The 22,907-nt window shown below is 51.9% G+C and overlaps 3 protein-coding genes across 19 annotated transcripts in view; 2 read left to right on the top strand and 1 right to left on the bottom strand.

Moving 5' to 3' along the window:
* The first annotated feature begins 445 nt into the window (after positions 1-445).
* On the top strand, positions 446-8,288 carry Chi3l1 (chitinase 3 like 1). 3 transcript variants are annotated; one of them, XM_076941210.1, is made up of 10 exons: positions 446-615; positions 1,184-1,213; positions 1,909-2,110; positions 2,572-2,628; positions 3,523-3,673; positions 4,699-4,820; positions 6,174-6,297; positions 6,792-6,974; positions 7,477-7,593; positions 7,745-8,288. In XM_076941210.1, exons 1-10 carry the CDS (start codon positions 597-599, stop codon positions 7,877-7,879), a joined length of 1,140 nt encoding a protein of 379 aa, XP_076797325.1. In that variant the 5' UTR covers positions 446-596; the 3' UTR covers positions 7,880-8,288. The 3 variants fall into 3 exon arrangements, with proteins under 3 accessions (XP_076797325.1, XP_076797326.1, XP_034368633.1); XM_034512742.2 differs by lacking the exon at positions 446-615 and adding an exon at positions 758-897; XM_076941211.1 differs by lacking the exon at positions 1,909-2,110 and having other exon boundaries at positions 494-615; positions 7,745-8,032.
* A 3,638-nt stretch (positions 8,289-11,926) lies between these two features.
* Positions 11,927-19,721, top strand: Mybph (myosin binding protein H). Of its 3 annotated transcripts, none has more exons than XM_034513243.2 (11): positions 11,928-12,208; positions 12,296-12,430; positions 13,104-13,271; positions 15,492-15,580; positions 15,860-16,055; positions 16,242-16,381; positions 16,906-17,065; positions 18,180-18,316; positions 18,422-18,608; positions 18,872-18,924; positions 19,425-19,721. In XM_034513243.2, exons 1-10 carry the CDS (start codon positions 11,992-11,994, stop codon positions 18,886-18,888), a joined length of 1,446 nt encoding a protein of 481 aa, XP_034369134.1. In that variant the 5' UTR covers positions 11,928-11,991; the 3' UTR covers positions 18,889-18,924; positions 19,425-19,721. The 3 variants fall into 3 exon arrangements, with proteins under 3 accessions (XP_034369132.1, XP_034369134.1, XP_034369133.1); XM_034513242.2 differs by having other exon boundaries at positions 19,428-19,721; XM_034513241.2 differs by lacking the exons at positions 18,872-18,924; positions 19,425-19,721 and having other exon boundaries at positions 11,927-12,208; positions 18,422-18,794.
* The window catches only part of Adora1 (adenosine A1 receptor), a 34,855-nt gene continuing 29,763 nt past the window's right edge, over positions 17,816-22,907 (bottom strand). For all 13 annotated transcript variants that reach the window (XM_076941225.1, XM_076941219.1, XM_076941214.1 and 10 more), the window contains one exon: positions 17,816-22,021. In XM_076941225.1, the coding sequence (XP_076797340.1) occupies positions 21,382-22,021 (640 nt within the window). In that variant the 3' untranslated portion in view covers positions 17,816-21,381. The remainder of the gene's footprint in view (positions 22,022-22,907) is intronic.

The following is a 22,907-nucleotide window of genomic DNA, read 5'->3' on the forward strand; positions in this document are numbered from 1 at the left end:
TTGGGTTCCCAGAGCATCCCTAAGAGGAGAGGAAATATTGGTCTGAGAGCTTGCTGCCACGGCTCCCAGGAGAATGCACCTCTGGCCATTAGTGCCTCCATTTTTATTGTGTTGTGTCACCACGGAGCCTTTCTCCATCCTCCAGCACTGGCATGCAAATGAGGAGAAAGAAGACAGCCTCAGGGCTCAGTGCCTTCTCTGGAATTTCTCCCAATCCAATTTCCCAGATTCAGTAATAGCTTAATAATAGCAATAGCTGAAAGGAGGGTTTGGGACTCCCCTTTCACTCCCCAAGGCTCTCTGGTCCTTACCTAGATTCTGGCCTGGTATGGAAACAGCCAAGAGATAGAGAAAAAAAAAATCTGAGGACAAGCAATATAATGGTGGCCTTGTTTGGGTGCCATGGCTTACATAACTCATTTGTGCCTCCTTCAACCTGGCGGGAGGCCTGGACAGAGAGCAGGAGCTGCAGACAGGAGCTGCCAGGAAAGCTGGGAGAGGACTGGCAAGAAGCAAGACGTAGGAAGAGATGAAATGTCAGGAAGGGTTTGGAGATGTGACTGTCACGCCCAGGGAGGTCCTCCATCATCAGCCCCATGACCCTTCAGCTGGCAGGTACTGCAAGATTTGGCCCAAGGCTTTCAAAACTCCAGGGTTTCCCAATCCTCCTCCAGTGACTCCCCGCCTCCACTGACCAGCAATTGGTTTACACTCACACACACACAGTTCCTGTAAGGAGAACTGTTGGGGGCATGGGCGTGGAGTAGGGTGGGATGGGTATAAGAAGAAGGTGTGGAGCCTAAGGAAGAGGCCCTGAATTAGGAAACTGGGTACTAGGAGAAGCCATCATGCGCACCTCTGCTGAAGCCAGGATGGGCATGAGGGTGGCGCTGACAGGTCTCTGGGCTGCAGATTTTTCAGGCTAAAGGGCCCAGACTACCCAAAGAGCTACTGCACAGGGGGCCCAGCCTCCTACCTGCTGAGGGGAGTGGAAGGGGATGGGGAGAGTATGGCAGAGGGGGAGGGCAAGGGAAAGGGGAGAGAAAGGGTGAAAGGAAGACTCATGGAGCGAGCACAGCCTGAAAGGGGGGGAAGGAAAGGAGGAGGATACCTGGGAAGGGGGCAGGAGGAAGAGTCGTCATCCCTCCCTTGCTACCAGGTCTGACCCTGGATTTCCCCACAGGCTTGGCGGTCCTGATGCTGCTCCAGAGCTGTGAGTACCCACCTCCTTTCCCTCCTGCAGGAGGTCTTGGTGGGAAAGAATACTCTTCCAGTTTCTTCTTCTGCTCACGGGGCTTGGGAGGACTTGTTCAGACAAAGCGATGGGTATATATGTATATTGCTTTCGTTCCCACTTCCGTTTATTTGAACTTTTTCAAAATAACAGACTTTAGTGAAAACTTCCACAAACTGCCCTAGAGAACAAGTACCAGGAGCCTCGGGGATGAGTGAGGTCCGCTGTTTCTTTCCATACCAACTGACTCCATTGACAGTAGAAAGAATTAGAAGTAGAACTTCCTAAGCCCCTGTGATAACAAGCCCCAGCTTGGAAACTGCCATTCTGGGGGAGCCATCACGTAAGGTCACTCCCACCAAGAGAGCCACAAAGCCATTCTTTAATCAAAGATCACCCCTCCCCCGTAGGACAGGACCTACAGGCAGGGCATCTTTGACACTGGATGGCACAGCTGGGCTTCTGTCTTTTTTGGAAGCCACTGCCTCCAGGAAGTCCTCCGTCCTTGGACTGAGTCACACCTCACCCTCACTCATCAGCTTTTGTCAGACAGAGGAGGCTGGCCTGCTCCTTTCCTTTAAGATTTTTCATTTGGGTCAACACTATGAGCCACACCCTGGCCCACACTCCCATACCACACTGGTACTCGGTCCCACCTCAGATTTCTCCTTTAGGCTCTGCGTACAAGCTGGTCTGCTACTACACCAGCTGGTCCCAGTACCGGGAAGGCAATGGGAGCTGCTTCCCAGACAGCATCCACCATTCCCTGTGTACCCACATCATCTACAGCTTTGCCAACATCAGCAACAACCAGATTGGCACATGGGAGTGGAATGATGTGTCACTCTATGGCATGCTCAATGCACTGAAGACCAGGTTGGGGCGCAAGCTGACCAGGATAAGGGAGGAGGGACAGAGAGCTGGGGTGGTCCAGAAGAACCATTGCCCAAGGACCCTATTGGGGAAGATAGCCAGAGGTCCTTGGCGTCAGTGGGAGGATATCCTGGGTGGGTGGTGGGCTGTGTTGGGATGGTAACATGGTGACAGGAATCATCGTGGAGGGCCAGGGTAGGGGCCTCTCTCATCCCCACAGTAGCTCTGTGGAGCATGATACCGCAGTGGGTCCCTTTACCGCTCATTCCTTGGCTTCCTCACTATGGGGAATCTCCGAGTTACCACCATGGACTCTGTGCCTATCTAAAACATCAATGTCAGGAACAGGCACTTAACCCCTCCCTCCCTGCAAACAAGAACTCTTCTATGGTCTGTAGACATGGGGTCCCCAGTGTCTTGGCAGCTTTACCCCATCCCTGCTCTCCCCATATCCTGCTCCACAGAAACCCCAACCTGAAGACCCTCCTGTCTGTTGGAGGATGGAGCTTTGGCTCAGAGAGGTAGGACTCGTGGCTGGGGTAGGGTGGAGTGGAGAGGTAGAGGGACAAGGCTCGGTGTTGAGGGTTCCTGTTGCTCCACACTCAGGGTACAGAGGCCTCAGTGTTGGTTGCTTTACACATATTTGAAAAACCAGGGTCAGAGAGGAAGAGGGACTTACCAAAAATCGCCAAGTGGATATTTGTTTTCTGCAATGCTTTTTTTTTTTTTTTTCTTTTAAAAGGAAGTCTTGATAACTTGCCAGGCTCGCTTCAAATTTACCGCATAATAGTTCAGGCTAGCTTCAAACTCTGGGCAATCCTTCTGCCGTGACCCCCAAGTATTAGGATTATAGGCATGCACCAGTGTACCCCTCTCTTGTAAAGCTCTTCTTACTACAACTCAGGCATGAGAGCAACTTCCAAGTTACTGACACAAAAGCTGGGAGCGTGGGAAGGAAGCAGTGGGAGACAGAAAGGGTTAAAGACTGTAAAAGAAGCCTGGAGCAGTCAAAGAACATTGTGGGGGAGGGGGCAGCAAGTGGGTTAGAGTGACCTTAATAACCCCTTCAGACTGAGTGCTCAGGGTACTGGAGCCCTTTCCCAGGGGGTTGGACGACCACCAGGACCCTCCCCTGTTGTTCTCTTCTCCACAGCAAGTCTCACAGTTATCCCATTTTACAGACAGGGAAGTGTGAGTCAGGGACTCTTCAAAATAGCAGGCTGGCCTGGGACACTAGAAATGCCTGGCCCCTAAGCACATACCTCCCTAAGTTCCCAGACTGGATGCTGCCCCCATAGAGCTCTCCTAGATCTGTCAGTTCAGGTCCCCTGCTCCCAAGCCCTGGGAATCTTATTGTAGGGCCAGCGTCCCTGGTAGGTAGCTGTCAAGCTCACTCTGCAATGATTTTGTTCTAGATTTTCCAGGATTGTCTCCAACCCTCAGAGTCGCAAGACTTTCATCCAGTCGGTAGCCCCATTCCTGCGGACCTATGGTTTTGATGGGCTGGATCTCGCCTGGCTCTACCCTGGCCCAAGAGACAAACAGTATTTCTCTACCCTGATCAAGGTGCTTGGTTATTGGGCAGAGGTGGGAGGGGAACCAGCACATGGCTAGTGAATCTCTCTTCCTCCAAGAACCTCCCGGAAATGAACACTTGTTATAACCACTGTGGGTGTTGGGAGCGGAGCCCTAAGAGGCTAGAGCCAGTGGCTGAGCAAGGCACTCACTTAGTGAGATGTCCATTGTCTGTCTACTGTCCAGCTTTTCAACTGATGCCACCAGCTACCCAACATGCACATAGCTCAATCTGGGGGTCCAAGCACCTCCAGTTTTCAGAGGCAGAGAGATGGTATAAGCAAACCATCTACAGTGCCATGGTGAATCTCGTTGACCTTGTAATTTCATGTTTAAAAAAAATGCAGACTGAGAGGCACGGATCCTCCAAAGATTATCATCCACCATATGATGGTCTTTCCAAGACAGGGAGTCATTAAGTGCTTGCTAATGGGTGTGCATTTGGGTTTAAGGATGATATTGGTCCAAACCATATGGTGCATATGTATGCACGTTTGAGCGTGTGTGGGTGTTGAATGTGCATGTGCGCAGGGGCATGCGTTAGGTATAAAATATTTGTAAAAGCCAACCTCAGTCGTTATTCTTCGGGAACTGTCCACCTTGTTTTGTTCTTTTGAGATAAGGGTTATCATTGGCCTAGAACTTACCAAATAGACCAGGCTGGCTGGCTAGGAAACCCCAGGGACCTGCCTGCCTCTGCTTCCCCCCAGTGCTGAGATTACAGGCACACACCATTGTGCCTGGCATTTTATTCTTGTGGGTTCTGGGGGCTAAACTCGGGTCCTTGTACTTTATAGATTAAGCTATTTCCCAGCTCTCAGATGATAGTTTAGTAAAAGCACGAGGTTACCTGAGGAGGGCACTGTGGCAGATCACTCACTCTGCCTGAACTCCAAGCAGGTCAGTGATCACAGCAGGTGGGGAAGGTGAACAAGGTACCCAGGGCCTTGGTCTCCCCACATAAACCTGTCTCATGGGCCTGGCCCCTTTTGCTTACCTGACTCCCTCTCAACCAGGAACTGAAGGCGGAATTCACAAAGGAAGTCCAGCCAGGCACGGAGAAACTCCTCCTCAGTGCAGCTGTGTCAGCAGGAAAGGTGGCCCTTGACAGTGGCTATGACATCGCCCAGATAGCCCAGTGAGTCCCCTGCCCTAGGAGCCCCTCAGAAGCTCTTCAGGCAATACCTTTTCCCACCTTACCCTCTCATCCCATGAAGACTTAGGAGTTCTGAAACTTTAGCAAGTCTCTCCTCTCCGTGACTCAGTTTCCCATCTGTTAAGTGAGCCACAATGAGACTTTATTTCCTTTTTTGCTTGAAATTATATTGGTTTGCAAGAGGTAGTAGAAAGAATCATACAGTGCACCCGCCACTCCAGGGTGCTCTCTCTATGCTAAGCAGAGTGCTAGATCTGGGAGAGACAACCCACAGGGAGAAGAATGCAGAGGGAGGCAGCCCCCTTTCCCATCACTCAGTACCCTTCTCCTTACATCTGAGTCTGAACTGCCAACAGATATACAGCATCTCTTCCGAGGGCACAGGCAAGTCCATGGGAAACCCAGGAGCAAGGAGCAAGGAGCAAGGATGTGAAATCTTCTTCAGAACCTTAGGGGTGTAATTAGTCTGGTGCTTTAACTGGTGTGTGGAAAAGAAGTGTTATACCCATTTGTTCTGAATCTCTGAAGCTCATACTACTGCCTTACACCTACAGCCCCTTCCCCATAGGGCTACTGAGCACTCCCTCCCCATGAGTGATGTAGGCTAAGCCAGTCTTTGGAACGTCTCCTTCCATGCTATGTTGTCCATGACATTTTAAACTGGCTTTTGCCAAGACAAGCATGCCAGGAGTGAAGGTTGAGGTGAGGCAGAGTTCCTGTGCATGTGCATGTGTATGTGCACAGGTGTGTATGTTTATGTGTGCATGTCCATTCATGTATGTGTGGTTGTGCATGTATGGATGTGCATGTGTGTGTGCATGTGTGGGCACATGTGTGTGCATGTACATGCATGTGTGTGTGTTTGTGCATATGTGTTAATGTTCATGTATGTATGTGTGCATGTGTGTGGTGTACGTTCATGGGTGTGTGTTTGCACATGTGTGTGGGTATGCATGTGTGTGTGCATGTGTGCATGTCTGTGCATGTGTGTGTATATGTGTGTGCATGTACATGCATGTGTGTGTTTGTGTATGTATGTGATTGTACATGCATGTATGTGTGCATGTATGTGTGCATGTGCATGTGTGTTTGTGTTTTGAGACCCTCGGAGATTAGTCCGTTCTCACCCTGAGGACACTACCACAACCCAGAGCCCACACCTGGGTGTGCTCAAGAGAAGTGGACCAGTGCTTAGAACAGGTGTCTCTGAAGCTACTGGGCTTTGGGTCAATGTCCCGCTTATCTGATGCCTGCTTCCCACATCCTGCTGGGCCATGGCTGTGAAGTCAAGAGCATCTCTAATTCCCACCTCATCTCCAACTCCTTTATTTTCAGACACCTGGATTTTATCAATCTCATGACCTACGATTTCCATGGAGTGTGGCGCCAAGCCACAGGACATCACAGCCCCCTCTTCCGAGGCCAGGAGGACACTAGGTCTGACAGATTCAGCAATGTGGTGGGTTCCTGGAAGGAATATGGGTGGAAGTCACAAAGCTCTATCACCTACCAGGACACACGCAGTCTCTTCTCTTTTTCAATGCATTTTTTGCAAGATAGGTTAGGAAAGACATTTCACAGATGGGGAAACTGAGGAAAGCCTGGTAGGGTAGACCGGGTATAGAGGTGGGCAGAGTGGAGAGAGGCTGGGGACTTAGAGGCGGGAGCCTGGCTTTAGCCTGTCATTTACTCACTGTGCAACCTGAGCCAACCAGCCAATTTCTGTGTCTGACACTCATTAATAATCCCTTCTTGCGCCTGCAAGGAGCTTTTCAAGAGCAAACCTTTAAAACTCATCTTTAACTGGCATTATCGGTTCCCAGAGGGATGGGGTTCCCAGTTGCACCATGTAACTGTCGCTCCCTCTGTCGCAGCAGCAGTATTAACTGTACAACCCAATGTGCTTACCACCCGGCCCAGCTAACTGTTCCTGCTGTCTCTGCCCTACCCCAGGACTATGCCGTGGGGTACATACTGAGGCTGGGAGCCCCGGCCAGCAAGCTAGTGATGGGCATTCCTACCTTTGGGAAGAGCTTCACTCTGGCATCTTCTGAGAATCGAGTGGGTGCTCCAATCTCAGGGCCAGGATTACCAGGCCGGTTCACCAAGGAGAAAGGGACACTCGCCTACTATGAGGTATTGGTGTTGCTTCCCAGGCTACCCCAGGAAAGACAGGCTTCCCTCACCACACACACTTTCTCCTTTGGGAATAAAAACACATGCTCATTTACTCCAGCATTCCCTAGGAAAAGAAAAGGGGGTGTTTAAGCCGTTTATTCCTGAAAGCCTCCATCAGGCTCCTAGAACATTCCTCTGGCCTCGGACCTTGGGTCTTCATTCCAGTCCAGGAAAAACAATGGTCAAGAATCTCTGTGGACAGTTCATCTACGCCTCTGCCTGGTCTGGGGCCAGCCCTGGGTGTCTGCTCACCTTCTTCAAGTCCGTGTTTAAGATGGAGGAGGCTATCAGATCTCTAATGCCCTCAGGCAAGAGCTGCTGGACTCTGAGACATTTGCATCTGTTTTTCATAAATTTACATGAAGCCAGCAGCCTGGAGCCTCTGGAGAGGGAGGCTACAGACTGAAGGATGACTACTGGCCTGACAAGCCTCCCACACCACCCTGCCCTGTTCTTTCAGATATGCGACTTCCTCAGAGGAGCTGAAATACAAAGAATCCCGGGCCAGCAGGTTCCCTTTGCTACCAAGGGCAACCAGTGGGTGGGGTATGATGACCCGGAGAGCGTCAAAAACAAGGTAGGCTTCACCGAAGCCACGCCTCCCAGCAAAGGAGAGGTTGTTGTGTTCCAAGCAGCTGCCCAAAGGGTTGACCTTGGGTGTGTGGGAAAGTCTGGGGAAGAGCCCCAGAACACAGTTTCCCAACACCTCACCCCATCTCCTCCACCAGGTTAAGTACTTGAAGAACAAGCATCTGGCAGGAGCCATGGTGTGGGCACTGGACTTGGATGATTTCCGGGGCTCCTTCTGTCCACAGAAAGTGCGCTTCCCGCTCACCAACGCCATCAAGGATGCCCTGGCTTAGCTCCCCCTTTCCCACGTGATATCCCCACCCTCTAGCCAGGAGTTTGATCACTTGCAATGCTAAGTCCCCCAACTGGGATTCAGTTTCCCTCCCTTGGAACCTGTGTAGGGGGCCACAGCAGGCGGGATTGTGAGAGTCACAGTGTGAGGTACACGCTCGGGACAACCCTGTTAACGAATGCAAATTCTCAGACTCTTAACTCCCTTTCCCCAGCTCGCCTGACCAAAGGACACCATTTTGGCAAAGTTATAGCATCAAGTAGGCAAACATCTTACAGGATTCAGGGACCATACTAATTATACCCTCTGTAAAGCCCAACTTGAAACCTTCCCTGAGGAACTTAATCGTCTCTCTGTCCCACTTCCCTTTCCCTAATTCCACAGCTGCTCAATAAAGCGCCAGAGCTTAACAGTGTGCTATACTTGCGGCCAGCCGTCTCTATGGGTACGTGGGACCATGGCACTCACCTATCTTTTCTGGATTTCTCTAAGACTTGGGAATAATCAGAGCTTGCAGTAGTGAGTGAGGTCTTGATGCTATGTGCTGGACCCTGAGAAGCCTCAATGGGAGGTGGGATCCTGGGGTTGAAGGAAAATATATGGCTTTACCTACACATGGCTGACAGCAAGCCATTGTCCTACAGACTTCCAAATTAAGTTTCTTACGGAAAGAGACTGTTGCAGGGCCTGGAAAGAAGACTTTTAACCCTCTGACCCTTTAGAACAGTGCTCTTCAGACTGTGGGTCTTGACCCCTTTGGGGGTGGCATATCAGATATCTTGCATATCAGATATTTATATTATGATTCATAACAGTAGTAAAATTACACTTATGAAGAAGCAATGAAATAATTTTCTGGTTGGGAGTCACCACAACATGAGGAACCTATTAAAAGGTTGAAGCATTAGGAAGGTTGAGAAGTACTTCCCTGCCGGGTGGTGGTGGCACATGCCTTTAATCCCAGCACTTGGGAGGCAGAGGCAGGCAGATTTCTGAGTTCGAGGATAGCCTGGTCTACAGAGTGAGTTCCAGGACAGCCAGAGCTACACAGAGAAACCGTGTCTCGAAGAAAAAAACAAAACAAAACAAACAAAACAAAAAAACAAAACAAACAAAAAAAGAGAAGTACTTCCCTAACGGGTGGTGAGAATTGGCCACAGGATGGGTTAGGAAGCTCAGGATCCCAGAAGATTAGAGCCAGAAAGGAAGGCAGTGCCTTTTCACGCTGTCCAGGGCCAGGGTCTCCAGACCCTGGAGAGCTGGCTCTAGCCTCATACTCTAAGTAACCCATAGCTCGATAGCTCGTTATCTTAGAGGCCGTCCACCCAACTGCTGGACTGAAAACTGTCTATAGTCCCTGTGCTCTGTCCCCGAGCCCACTCCCTTCATACCATTTCTTGGCTCATAAAGAGATCAAAGCTTCCCTGCCCGGGCAGGCCTGGGACAGTAGGGGAAGAAGATGGAATTGTATTGGCCCATAGAGCAGCCATTTTCCAGACTTTGTGTGGAGGAGATGTTCCCACCAGGGTCCTGTGAATTTCCAGGAGCCCGGACTGGCTTTCTTAAGGGAATCTGGATAAGATGTAGTCTAAAGCAGTCTTGGGGTCTTATCTGTGGTCCCTTGATGTTCGGATTATCTGATTTGGGATAATCATTAGTTGGCTTGATGTCGACGACTCTGCTTTGAGGCAGAAAGAAGCCAATGCCAGTCTGCTGCCCTGAAATCTGAACCAGCTGGAGCCAGGCATCTGCAGCTGATTCCAAGGTTGCCACTCTGCTAAAGGCAAGGTGCTCGGCCAGGGTCTTAGGGGTGGAGGACACCTGACATTCTGTGCTGGCTGGTGGGCCAAGCAGCCTCTAACTCCTGCCCACTGTCTACCCTACCACACAAGATCTTTAAAACCTCAGAGCTGTGAGCTCTCCTAGGAAGTGCCCTTGTCCCTTGCGGCCCCCCTTCTCCCAGTTTGGGACAGGTTCTCCTGGCTGACTCAGGCTTCTGCCGAGTTAGTCACATTCACTTATAGCTGCAGAGTCAGAAGCCAGGGTGGAGATCGGTTCTCCCTACCCAGCACAACACTGAGTCACCTCACAGAGGATGTGGACACCCAAGCAGAGTTGGACACAGGCTCCTCAGGCGCTCCACTGAGGACTTGAGAGGCACCTACACTGCTGTGCCCCTGTCCTCAGGAAAAGGGGAGAGCCAGAATGCTGTTGACAGCCTTAAATAAATGATATGTCCATTTATTCCTGAACTGTGAGGTGTGCCGTGCCTGCTTAAGAGGCTGTGAGTGATATTTGTCTCATTTAAGAGTTTCCCTGTGGTGAGACTTTGGAACCTCTATAGTTGAAACCCTCTTGTCCCCTCACCCGGAGGCTGTCATTTTAGGCTACCCTTGGCCTCGCCTTCCTTTTATTTGGCTTGCCATCTCTGGATGCACATTGAAGATGAGAATCCATGTGGCTGTGGATTTGGATTTCAAGGACAGGATGATGGTCGCGTTTCAGTGATTTGCCCCTTGCTCTGTGAGATCAGCCATGGCTGTTCATCGTCATCTGGCTTCTGCTTCAGAACTACACAAACGCTCCAGTTGTTAATCCACCTGCCGTTAAAAGACGGCCCTTTCCCCGAGACTTGTGCTGTTACAAGTGATACCTCCGCAAATAATCTCATCGTGGGTCCTGAGAGCCCAGAAGGTGGGTGCTCAGAGCCACTGATCAGACACATCGTCGATGCCACCAACTCCCTGCCTCGTTTTTTTTTTTTTCAAAGTCTTTTCTCTGATCCACACTCCCACCCACAGAGAAAATTTTGACTGCTCCTCCTTCCTGACACATGGTATTTTCTGGATTTCAAGTTATTACCAATCTTAACATCTTGAATAAATGAATCAGTGACTAGGAATTTGTCTGAACCTGCCCTTCTTCCCACATTAGAGGAGTCTGTGCCCAAGTCCCTTTTTGAAGAGGCCAGGAGATTCAGGTCTGCCTGTCTTATCCTCAAAGGTGAAAGTTCTCAGTAGTCGGAGGGAAACTGAGGTCTGAGCATTAGCGTGAACAGAGGCTTTCTTCCAGCCTTCCACAGAAACAGAAAACAGAGGACTTTGTTGGTCCCTGCCGTGACTTTAAAACTTCTCTAGTTGTCACTAACAGTATTAAGATGGGGAGGGAGCTTTTAAAAAGTAATTACGCCATGGGGACTCCCCTTGTGAATTGGTTAATATCATTAAGGGAGTGGGTTAGTTATCTCCAGAGTGGGAACTGGATAAAAAGTGTGTGCTTTGTCCATTTTCCTCTGTCTGGTTTGCCCATTCTCTGTATTCTGACTCAGCACATAGCTCTTCAGGGGATGCTGGGGGCATGGTCTTTGACTTTTCAACCTCTAGAGCCTTGAGAAAGATTGCCGCTATTGTTTATAATTCACAGAACCTATGGTGCTATGTTACAACATCGGAAGACTAATCACCACAGTCCCCTTTCCCAGGAATCATGCCGGAGCACCTGCCTCTGGCCAGCCTCACCTCCGGCATCTCAATTCTCACCTCTGTGGGGTCCTTAGCCACACATAGTACAAGTAGGAGTCCCCAGAGACTGTGGGGACCAAGAGAGATGGCGAAGACAGAAGAGCAGTGCTCATAGGGAAAGCTGCTTCAAGTATTCTTAATTCCAGGCTCTACTCTGAGGAGACTCCGGCCCCGAGGGGGTCCCGGAGAAGACCAGATTCATGGAACTGACTTGATCTTCCTTTCCAGATGGCAGGTCTCATTACCCAGTCCTTGCGGCCCCAGAGATGTGCCAGCTCATCTATCTATGCCCTCCCTGATCTGGGCACTGGCACCCTGGCTGTGAGGTCTAGCTGGGGTGATGGCAAGGTAGTATGCTTCTCAAGGGGCCCTTGCGGTTCCTCCCCCAGAGCTATTCCTGGCCTGGGTGCTCCCTGCCCCCCTGTCCCCCTGCCTGACCTGACCCCACAGCTGGGAATGGTTTGCTGGGGGTGGGGCAGCCCCTGCCTTTATAAGCGTGGACCCAGCCTGGAGGCCCAGACTTACTGCTGACCCTTAAACACTCCAGCTTGACCCCTCTCTTCACCCCCCCCCCACACACACTAGCTCAGAAATGACAGGAAAAGCTACCTCTGAGGCTTCTGTCTCTACTCCAGAGGAGACAGCACCTGAGACTGCCAAGGTGCCCACTACAGAGCCTTCTGGAGAGGTGGCAGTATCAGAGTCCACAGGGCAAGATCTGGCTCCAGAGCCACAGAAGCCACAGGATCCTGCAGCCCCCGCAGCTTCTGCCATGCCTGCTACCACTAAGCCTGAACCTCCAAGCGAAGGTGACTGAGAAGTGGGAAAGGTGGAGAAGGGAGGCAGATATGCAGGGAGGGGCTCTTCCACTCACCCTAGCTTCCCCCCTCCTCCAGATGTCCCCAGTGCCCCACTGCGGCTGACCTTGGAGGATGTGAACCACGGTTCCTTGACTGTGAGCTGGGAGCCCCCCGAGAAGCTGGGGAAGCCGGGGCTTCAGGGCTATGTGTTGGAGTTCCGTCGAGAGGGAGGTGAGTACAGGGCTGAGTGGGAGCGAGGTGGGGCAGCAGGGAGGAGCACAGTCCCTTGAATGGGTCAGTCCGGGACGTACACAGGGAGAAGGTCTAAGCAGTGGTCTTAACTGCCTGGCTACCACCTGCTGCTCCATAGGACCTCTGAAGGCACAGAGATGTCCAATGACCTCAGGACACCTTCCATCCTCCAGGTCCAGGTAGCCTCTGAATATTAGAGGGGGGAGGTGGCAATGATCTGATAAGAAGGGAAGGAGGTACTAAATCTCAGAGGAACTTTTATAGTGGGAGTTAGCCCAGGAGGCAGAAAGTGGGGAAGATCCAGAGGAGGGGACCGTAAAGTAAGAGACAGTGAGGCAGCTAGGGAAAGTAGTCTCCCACTCTGAGAACCCACGTTCAACCTGGCCTCTGTCTCTGCCCTTCCCTTGCTGTGTGTGATTTGATGAATGTGCCCAGCCTTCTCCCGCCTTCTGCATCCCTATCTCTGACCTCGATCCCAGAGCTCAAGCACCAGGTGTCTCTTTGGTGTCACAAAGTCAGAGAAAGAAGCGAGAGAGACTATAGCCCAAGAGCGTGGTCAGCTTCTGTACATCACTCTTGAGAAGGAAAGCCCCCCGTGAGAAGGGTGCCCCTGCCTCATCACTAACAGCCACACATTCTCCGCTGCCCTCAGCCTCAGAATGGGTGCCCGTGAATCCCCGGCCCGTGATGGTGACCCAGCAGACGGTTCGAAACCTGGCCCTGGGAGACAAGTTATTCCTGCGTGTGACTGCAGTGAGCTCTGCAGGGGCAGGCCCTCCAGCTGTGCTGGACCAGCCTGTCCACATCCAAGAGATCACTGGTAAAGCTACCCCTCGCCTCTTGCTCACAGACTAGCTGTAACGGGGAAACTGAGGCCGTGGCCACCCAGGCAGCTATCCTCCCCTCCCCACAATCTCACGATAACACGCACAAGCCACAGGCTAACGTGCACGTCTTGCCTTGTGAAAGGTTCAGGTTCCTCAGCAGCAAGGAGGAGGTCAAAGACTTCCCTGAATGGTCCAGCCCCGCCCCCTACCATCAGGGAGCAGCTTCTTGTGGTCCAGAGACCAAAGCCAAGCTCCCAGTGCTAGAAGCTATCCATCCTTACTTCTTCCTAATCTTAATCTCTGAAGCCATGAAAGATCGTGTTCTAATTCCTCAAATCTGGTTCCAGGATCTTTAGCAGGGGAAGGCCTTCTTGTCCCATGTTGTACTCTTACCCTAATGGGGAAAAAAAAAGAGAGAGAGAGACTGTATAAAGGGTCCATGAAGGCTTCTTCATCCCCAAAAGGCAGTGCCTCTGTGAAGACCCAGAGGCCAGCTGCTGTCCCTGTTGCTAATATTTCTATTTGCAGGGTGCATTAACCTTAGCGCCTCCCTCCCAGAGCCGATCGAGTTTCAGACCGTTAATGACACTGAGTCATTTGGTCTGTCTTAGCTATCTGGGCACAGTGCGGGGCCCCAGAGTGAAGAGAGACACGGGCAAGCAGGTGTCTGAGACCTTCTCCATCTTCCTTCATGTTCCTTGAGGGATGGATGAAGACCAGATAGATAGAACCCTACTTTTCTAGTCAAGGCCTCTAGGAGGAGAAGGCATCTCAGCCATAGAAGGGGTCAAATTCTGATTCGAGGAAATATACTGCTTTAAGATCTAAAGACACAGGAGACCAGAACCACACACTATTGTAGCTTATCCAGAAAGGCAGATCCCAGGGGGGCCCAGAGACTCCCACAGAGTCACCCAGTCTTTCTGTTGTCTCAGATCTGATGCCCACACAGGATTGTTCATAGCCACCAAGCTGCTGGACATCTGCTCTGGTGGTTTTCAAGAGCGTTATCTGGGTGAGATAGCACCCTCCCCCCATATAAGCAGCGGGATATCTGTGCGGACTGCAGCCTGGTTGGCAGAGTCCCAGACCCTTCCCCAGGGGCCCCAAGAAGCTCAGACTCTGAGATGTCTCTGAAGCCTGGTGTTGAAGAAGCAAGCCAAACTCAGCACCTACTTCTCCATTAAAATGCCTCTGGCGGGAGAGAAGGGGATTTCCTGGAGAGAAAGTGGGGAGGAGTCTATGAACAAGGGGGAACAGCCGGACCTCTCATGGGCTGGACAGGGGAGAGTGGAGGCCTTGTCCAGGATCCTGGGCTGCTCAGCTGTCCCCTTCTTGGCCACCTGGAGCTGCCAGGCATTCTTGGCCTCCTGGAGCTGTCCCTGGAGCATTCCAAACCATGATGCTCCTGCTCCAGAGCCAAGTGCCTGCTCAGCTAATCCTTGGAGACACAGTGTTCCTTCTTACTCTGTCCCCCTACATGCCACTAACCAACTGCTGCCACCTGTTCGCTGCTTAGGAGGCTCAGGCTCAGTCCCCACACCATCCCCCAGGGACAAGAATGGCAGCTGCTGCAGCTTCCCTTGGAATGTCCAGTGGCACCTGATTAGGCCACAGTCAGGAATGGCTTCCCTACCAGAGTAGGGGGCTGACATAAGACTTGGCCACCATGATACTGTGCAGACTGAAAGGCCCAAGAGCAGAAGTTTGTGTATCTGCTTAGCTCCTGTACAAAGAGCCAGAACCTCCCAGCAGGCCTGGAGGCTGAGGCTTGAGTCAGTGAGGCTTCACTTCCTCAGAAAGTCCTGGGCTCCTGGGGCGCTGAATCCACAGGAATTGAACACACTGCTTCCCTCTCTAGGCACACTAACTGACAGGTGCAGAACCTGCCTCCCTCTAGGGGGAGACAGAGAGCCATCCAGGCCCATCTGGAGCCTGAGAATGCCTGGACCTCAGGGCAAATCCCAGCCTGGCAAGGTTGAGGTGCCAAGGGAGTGCCGGAGATACCAACCAGTTCACGCCGTACAGTCCCTGACCTCTCTGGAGCCTCTCAGTTCTCAGCTCCCCCGGGGCCTTAAGGGATTTGGGTCCCTCCATCTCAGAATTGAAGGCTTTGTCCTCCCAGTAAAGAGGCAGCTCAGTTATAGGACATAAGCAGGAGCTGTCCTGTCTAGCCAGAAACCCACACTTGCTTTCTCTTTCTCCTGCCTCAGAAGCCCCCAAGATCCGTGTTCCCCGACACCTTCGTCAGACCTACATCCGCCGGGTGGGAGAGTCAGTCAACCTGCAAATCCCCTTCCAGGTGAGCCAGCTCACTGGTAAGAGCCTGGTGTGTCGGGGGAGACCTGGGATTGTCAGGATTCTCGCAGAAGAAGAGGCAGATGGCCGCCTCTTCCTAGTTTTGCATATAACTCAGCTGTAAGTAGACAATTAGGCAGCCCCAAGGGCAGGTCACACACTAGGGGACATGATTCTGGCCAGCAATGGTGGAGTCAGTAGGACAGGTTTCTCGGGCACAGCTAGAGTGGGTAAGTGGGGTGCTTATACCAATCTGTACTCACCCCAAGCCCATCTATGTCAGGGGAAGCCCAAGCCTCAGGTCTCTTGGACCCACAATGGCCACGCCCTGGACAGCCAGAGAGTTAGTGTTCGCAGCGGAGACCAGGACTCCATCCTCTTCATCCGCTCAGCTCAGCGCTCAGACTCAGGACGCTATGAGCTCACTGTGCATCTGGAAGGCTTGGAAGCTAAGGCCAACATTGACATCCTGGTGATTGGTACATGGGCAGAGGGGAACCGGCTGTCTCAAAACCATTGTCACCAACCTCCCATTCTAGAGCTGATGGAGGGCGGGGGGAGGGGGAGGGAAGGCTAGGATATCATGGCAAGCACCAAATCTTGGGTGTGGAAACTTTGCAGCGGACCTACTTCTCCTCACTGGCCTTCATAATTTGGTTCTGCAGAGAAGCCTGGGCCTCCGAGCAGCATCAAGCTACTGGAAGTCTGGGGTTGCAATGCTGCCCTCGAGTGGACGCCACCCCAGGACACAGGCAACACAGAGCTCCTGGGGTACACAGTACAGAAGGCAGACAAAAAGACAGGGGTGAGTCTGGCTGGGTCCTTACAGGGGTGGGGAAAGATATAGTCCAGGATGTAGTCCATCCTGCTAAGAGGCTCTGGATGAAAGATCAAGCCAACTACTGCTGACTGACTCCCTCTGAGGCCCTAGGCAAGCCTCTACCCTCTCTATGCCTCAGTCTGTGTGGTACACTGCACTAGGCTGCTATAGAACTATCTTCTCATGCATATAAACCATCTGGGAATCTGCTAAATGTAGATTCTGATGCAGGTGGTTGAGGCTAGGTGTTGGGAAGCCACACATCTAAATAGTGCCCAGGTAACGAGGCTGTGTGTCTGCCAGCCACACCCTGAGTAGTGAGGCTTGCAAGCTCATGTGAGTGACCCAGGAGGTCCTCCTCCCACTTCTAAGTCCCTCAGTCCCATTGCTGGATGGTTTAGCCTTCCAAAACTGGGACATGGAATGGGCCCCTCTGAAGAGGACTGGGATAAGCAGGAGAGGCAAGAACTGGGTAAGAGCTGAGGGTAACCCACCCAAGCTCCCTGCAGCAATGGTTCACAGTATTGGAGCGCTACCACCCCACCACCTGCACCATCTCAGACCTCATCATCGGCAACTCGTACTCTTTTCGGGTCTTCTCAGAAAACCTGTGTGGCCTCAGTGACTTAGCCACCACCACCAAGGAGCTGGCTCACATCCACAAGGCAAGTAAGTGAGTTTGAGCCTGGGCAGAAAACCAAATCGGGATTGGTGAACCAACATCTGTCCACTTCTTCTTCCTCCCACGTCCCTCTCAGCTTCTCCTCAGCCACTGCTCCCAAGAACATTGCTGCCTTCCACCCCCACCCCCACCTCCACTCAGCCGCTCTGCATGAGCGTATGTGCAAGTGCGTACACACATTGACGTGGAGTGACTGTAAATAACCGGTATGACTGGCTGATTTTACCACAAACATCAGAGCAAAGCCATGCAAATGAGCAGTGCCCCTCAGGAGGCTGTGTACTTTGACAGTGGCTGCTAACATCACAGCAGTCACTGGGTCTCCCGCACAGTGTCCCCAGGCACACACTGCAGGGTAATGTGTACATGACAGGTAGACTGGCAATTGCTAAAAACAATCACCCATGCAAGGCTGGCTGCTGAATTTACTGTCCCATTGAGCATCTGACAAATGTGAAACTCCAGGACCCCTGTCTATCCCAGATCCTCTTGGCAACACACACACACACACACACACACACACACACACACACACACAGAGAGAGAGAGAGAGAGAGAGAGAGAGAGAGAGAGAGAACACACACACACAGAGAACACACACACACACAGATACACAGAGACACACAGACACACACATACATACACTCAGCTACAGACACAGAGAGATACACACACACACACACACACACACACACACACACACACACGCCGTCCCTGGAAGTCACACTTCATTACTCTTCATTTTAATTACATTTATTGGTGTGTGAGTGTGTGTGTTCACATGCACACGTGCATGTGTAAGTCTAAGGACAACATGTCAGTTTTCTCCTTCTACCATGTGGGTCCCAGGGACTGAACTCGGGGTGGTAAGCTTGGTGGCAAGCACCCTCACCCACTGAGCCATCTCACTCACTCCTAGAAGCCGTGGATTTCCCCGCCCACTCCTCCCCATTCACCTTCTGATCAGCCTCAGCCTTGCTCAGCTAGGCTTTCTCTGGTGTCTTCACATGTTGACCAGGTTGAGTGTCCCAAAGTTTAGGGTTGAGGCATCTTCCAAAGCCACCTGCACCCTGATAACCTCAAATTCTCCCCTGAACCTAGATATTACTGCCAAACCTAGAGAGTTTATTGAGCGAGACTTCTCAGAAGCGCCCTCATTCACCCAGCCCCTGGCTGACCACACCTCCACTCCTGGCTATAGCACACAGCTATTCTGCAGCGTCAGAGCATCACCTAAGGTCAGAGGCTGGTGGGGTGGGTAGAGGCAGCGGGGTTGAAACTCTCTTGAGAGCTATCCCAACCCATGTCCTTACTTCATTACCCTCACCTGACCTTGCTTCCAGCCCAAGATCATCTGGATGAAAAACAAGATGGACATCCAGGGTGACCCCAAGTACCGTGCTGTCTCTGAGCAAGGGGTCTGCACCCTGGAGATTCGGAAGCCCAGCCCCTTTGATTCTGGGGTCTACACTTGCAAGGCCATCAACGTGCTAGGGGAGGCGTCTGTGGATTGTCGGCTGGAGGTTAAAGGTGGGAGTCAGAAGGTTGCCCTTAGCACCCTGCCGTCGTGGACAGATTGAGTCCCTCTTTGGAGCTGGACTAGATGTAGCTCAGAGTGAAGCTGGAGCGGGAACAAGGGGTAGGGAGGGGTCACAAACTGCTTGTGTGACTTCCTAAGTGGGAAGATGTTCAATTTGGGGACTGGGGCGCCGGGAATCACTGACCTCTCCATTCAAACCCCTCCGCTCCCTCCTGTCTTCCCCCAAAGCTCTAACCTGTAGGGTCTCTTTCAGCTTCTGCCACACACTGAAGAGCAACAGAGGCAGAGACTGGGACAAGGGGACAGGTGAGTGAGTGGCTGGACCCATTCCTTCAGTTACCTCTAGTGAGAGCGTGGTGTCAAAGAGAAGACTGGGAGAAGAGAACCCACCTCCCAGACACAAAATGTCACTGGAGACGGGTATGGGAGGGCAGGAAGGCTAAGGCAGATCTGGGTACAATTCTGTAGCAAAAGACAATTAGCATGCGTGTTCAGTTTGGGAAAGACAGTGCAGTGCTGGGCCATGCTGGTGACGTCCAGAAGGGAAGGGTACACTGGGTGGTCACAGGACAGCATCTAGTCTTAGCTCTGAATGACCGTAAACACCAGCATTCTTTTTCCTCACTAGAAAAGTAGGGATTCAGCCCTTGCCCTGCCTTCCTCATTTGGTGGTTCTTGAGGCTCTGGGTGAACTAGGAAGTCTCCAGAGCTGCACTGGGCAGAGCTCAGCATTGGGAATTGAGCCTGAGGAAGGACCGAGAAGGGTGGAGGTGGTTCTCTACCCAATTCCCCACCATCTCTTCTAGCAGCTTGGTCACATACCAAGATGTGAAGGACATTCTCCGCCAAGTCCTGCAGACCTGAGGATCAGGGCTCCATGGATCCCCAAGACCAAGATACCATAGGAACAGCTAATGGGGATGGATCTCTAATACCTGCAGGCTCCCTCCACCAGAGGCTGGGACCAGACCCAGGAGTGGGCCTGGCAGGCCCCAGGTCATATCTTCTGGGGACAAGAGGGCCCCAAAGGTGTAGTGACTGGTACCCTCTGCAGAGGTGTACACTGTGTGAGAAGCATTCAAATAAAGGTGTGTGGTATCGTAGCATGGGGTTTCTGTGGCAGTGAGTGTCATGGCGGACGGGAAGATACTATGTTACTATGAAGAGGAGACACTATCAAGATTAGGAAAGTGCCAACAGGAAGGGTCTCATGATGACACAGGGCATTTTTTTAGACATGTGAGTGTTCTGGATCTTGCTTTCTGATTCACAATGTGCCACCCTAAATCTGTAACTATAGCAACAGACACACCATCTCTGGAACCTTCCTTGTTCCATCTGTCTCCACACCCATCTCCCAGCTTCTCCCCCACCCCCACCATTACATCTTCTCCACTGAAGTGGTCTGGTTGACCCTCTGACAGTTCTGGGGTGCCAGCACCCCACTCTCCACAGGGTTTCACAATCTTTTATTAGACATAGGGGCCTCCTTGAGAGTCAGGGATACCTTACCTCCCACTGAGGGAAGAGCCTGGAATCAAGACTTGGAGTCAATATTCACCCTCCAAGGAGGAGGGAACCTGACACCCTCCTCTGCCTGCTGTCCATACAAGGAAGACATCCAGGCTCAGCAGAGTAAAAATTGGTCCTACCTGAGACACACCCCCCCCCCAAAAAAAAAAAAAAAAAAGCCTACACTCTATTTGTAACACTTCTGAGCTAGATCCACCTCCAGGAGCGTTTTTTGGATATTTAAATGCCAGCAAGGCACTTCCTCACACTGAAGACAGCAGTCTCCTTTGGTCTGGTCTGGCCTTTCACACTTCACAACAGGGGTGCCCATGGTCACCTGAGATCTTCTTGGACGCTTTCTTCCCCTCCTCCCTCTCTCAGGCAGCATGCTCCCAAGGGTTGTCCTTCCTGGGGAATCTCTTCTCCTGGGGCTTAAATGCAGAGATGGTGTCCCTCAGGAGAGTCCAAGCCTGCTCTGAGAGTTGGTGAAGCTTGGTGGCCCAGACAGAAAATTACACTGGAGACTCCCAGAAAGTTCAGGGCAAGGAGGGCTCAGTGCTGCCCCCTGCTGGCTATTTGAGGCCAGCACCTTCTGAACTATTTTTATTCCCAAGGACTCTGTGGCCCACTGGGAGTCCCAGGCTGTGAAAAAAGCAAATGTGAGAGACAATCCCTGGACCCATTCTTTCTGCCTCTCTCAAGTACAACCTGGGGCTTCTCGGGGTCTGGATCTGCGTGGCACAATTCTTGGAGGAGGGGCTGAGGTCTCCTTCCCTGTGGTTCACTATCTTCTCCTACAGAACAGGAGAGACAGCAAAGCCGGGACATATCCATTTCTCTCTATCTTCCACTGCTAAGGGACTGTCTTCCTCACCTTGAAGTCGGTCCCTTGGGCCACCAACACCTAATAGCAGGCTCCCCTGTCTGACTGTAGGAGCCAGAATATTCTAACCCTGGCTCAGAGAACAGCCAGGAATGGGGCACACAAGACTCTCTTCTCACCTCAGGGTACCCAGTTCTCTGCCATAGCCCGCCCCACCTCCAAGCCTCCTCCAGGTCCCCAAGGTACAGGGCAGCTAGCTTCTTATAGAAGGAGCCCTATTCCATGGTATCTCTTCAGAGCCTCCCTGGTGTCCACAGCCCATATCCCAGCTGGGAAAGCTGAGGAGGAACAGTGGGACGGGGGGACAGGGAGGACATGGGGATTAAACAGAGAGCCACGGGTGTGGGCTGGACGGAGCAAGGCAGAGTCTAGTCATCAGCTTTCTCCTCTGGGAGGTCTTCATCAATGGGAGGTTTGGGCTGGCATCGGAAGTGGTCATTCCAAATCTTCAGAAAGGTGACCCGAAACTTGTGGATTCGGAAGGCATAGACGATAGGGTTCATGGCCGAGTTGCCATGTGTGAGGAAGATGGCAATGTAGATCAGGATGCTGGGTTTCTCGCAGGTGGGGCAGAAGAGGGTGATACAGTTCAAGATGTGCAGTGGTAGCCAGCTGAGGGCAAAGAGGAAGAGGATGAGGGCCAGCGACTTGGCGATCTTGAGTTCCTTCCCGTAGTACTTCTGGGGGTCACCAGAGGAGGCTGACACCTTTTTGTTGAGCTGCTTTCGGATCAGGTAGAAGACCTCCAGGTAGATGAGAACCATGAGGAGCAGTGGTGGCAGCACCCAGACAAAGAAGTTGAAGTAGACCATGTACTCCATGCTGATAACCTTCTCAAACTCACACTTGATCACGGGCTCCCCAACACTGCCATTGGCTATCCAGGCTTGCTCCACCGCACTCAGGTTGTTCCAACCAAACATGGGTGTCAGGCCTACCACAAGGGAGAGAATCCAGCAGCCAGCTATGGCCACTGCTGCCCGCCGCTGAGTCACCACTGTCTTGTACCTGCAGGAAAGAAGGACAAAATATGAGAAACGGCCCCATGATCGTATGTGGACCCCTCCTCTGGGGATAACATACCTCTGGGGGTCTCTAAGATGAGGCTTCTATACACCCAAGGTCTAGAGTGAGTGTGCCTTTAGCCAAGGGACCTAGTCTTTAGGATCCAAGATTAGGATCCAGAGTTTGTAAAATCTAGCCTCATTTCTCCTCCAGCAGAGGAAGGAAACCCTGATACCAATAAATATAATAGAAGCCAGGTAATGGTAGCAGACACTTTTGATCCCAGCACTTGGGAAACAGAGGCAGACATGTCTCTATGAGTTCCAGGCCAGCCCGGTCTACAGAGTGAGTTCCAGGGCAGCCAGAGCTACACAGAGAAACCCGTTTTGGAAAACAAAAGAAAAAAGAAGGAAAAGAAAAAGGAGAAAGAAAGGAAGGAAGGAAGAAAGGGAGGAAGAAAGGAAAGAAGAAAGGGAGGGAGGGAGGGAGGGAGGGAGAGCGGGAGGGAGGGAGGAAGGAAGCTCCCGAGATGCTAACAGAACTGTCCTGAGCATCCTAACATGTCCCCATTCATCCAAAGAGCCAGGTGGTGAGAAAGTACGAGAGTCTCAAGAAGCCTTTCAACACCAGGCCCGTTTCCTCTGGTCCTGTTCTGTTTCCTGAGCATCTTGTCTCCTGCTTCCCCTGCCTCCCATTACCCTTCAAGTCACTGCACAGGTTGGTGTCAAGGACCAGCTTGGCAATGCTCAACTAATTGGGATGATTCTCGGGGAAGGAAGCCTGGCGTCTGCTGAGCATCTGCTAGCACTTCATCCTCCCTCCCGTCCGCGCACTGGCATGTTTGCGTGGATGCTGTTCTCAACAGACACTCGTCAAGGCTTTCTGGGCA

Source organism: Arvicanthis niloticus, chromosome 10, assembly GCF_011762505.2.
Source record: "Arvicanthis niloticus isolate mArvNil1 chromosome 10, mArvNil1.pat.X, whole genome shotgun sequence".
Classification (NCBI taxonomy): domain Eukaryota; kingdom Metazoa; phylum Chordata; class Mammalia; order Rodentia; family Muridae; genus Arvicanthis; species Arvicanthis niloticus.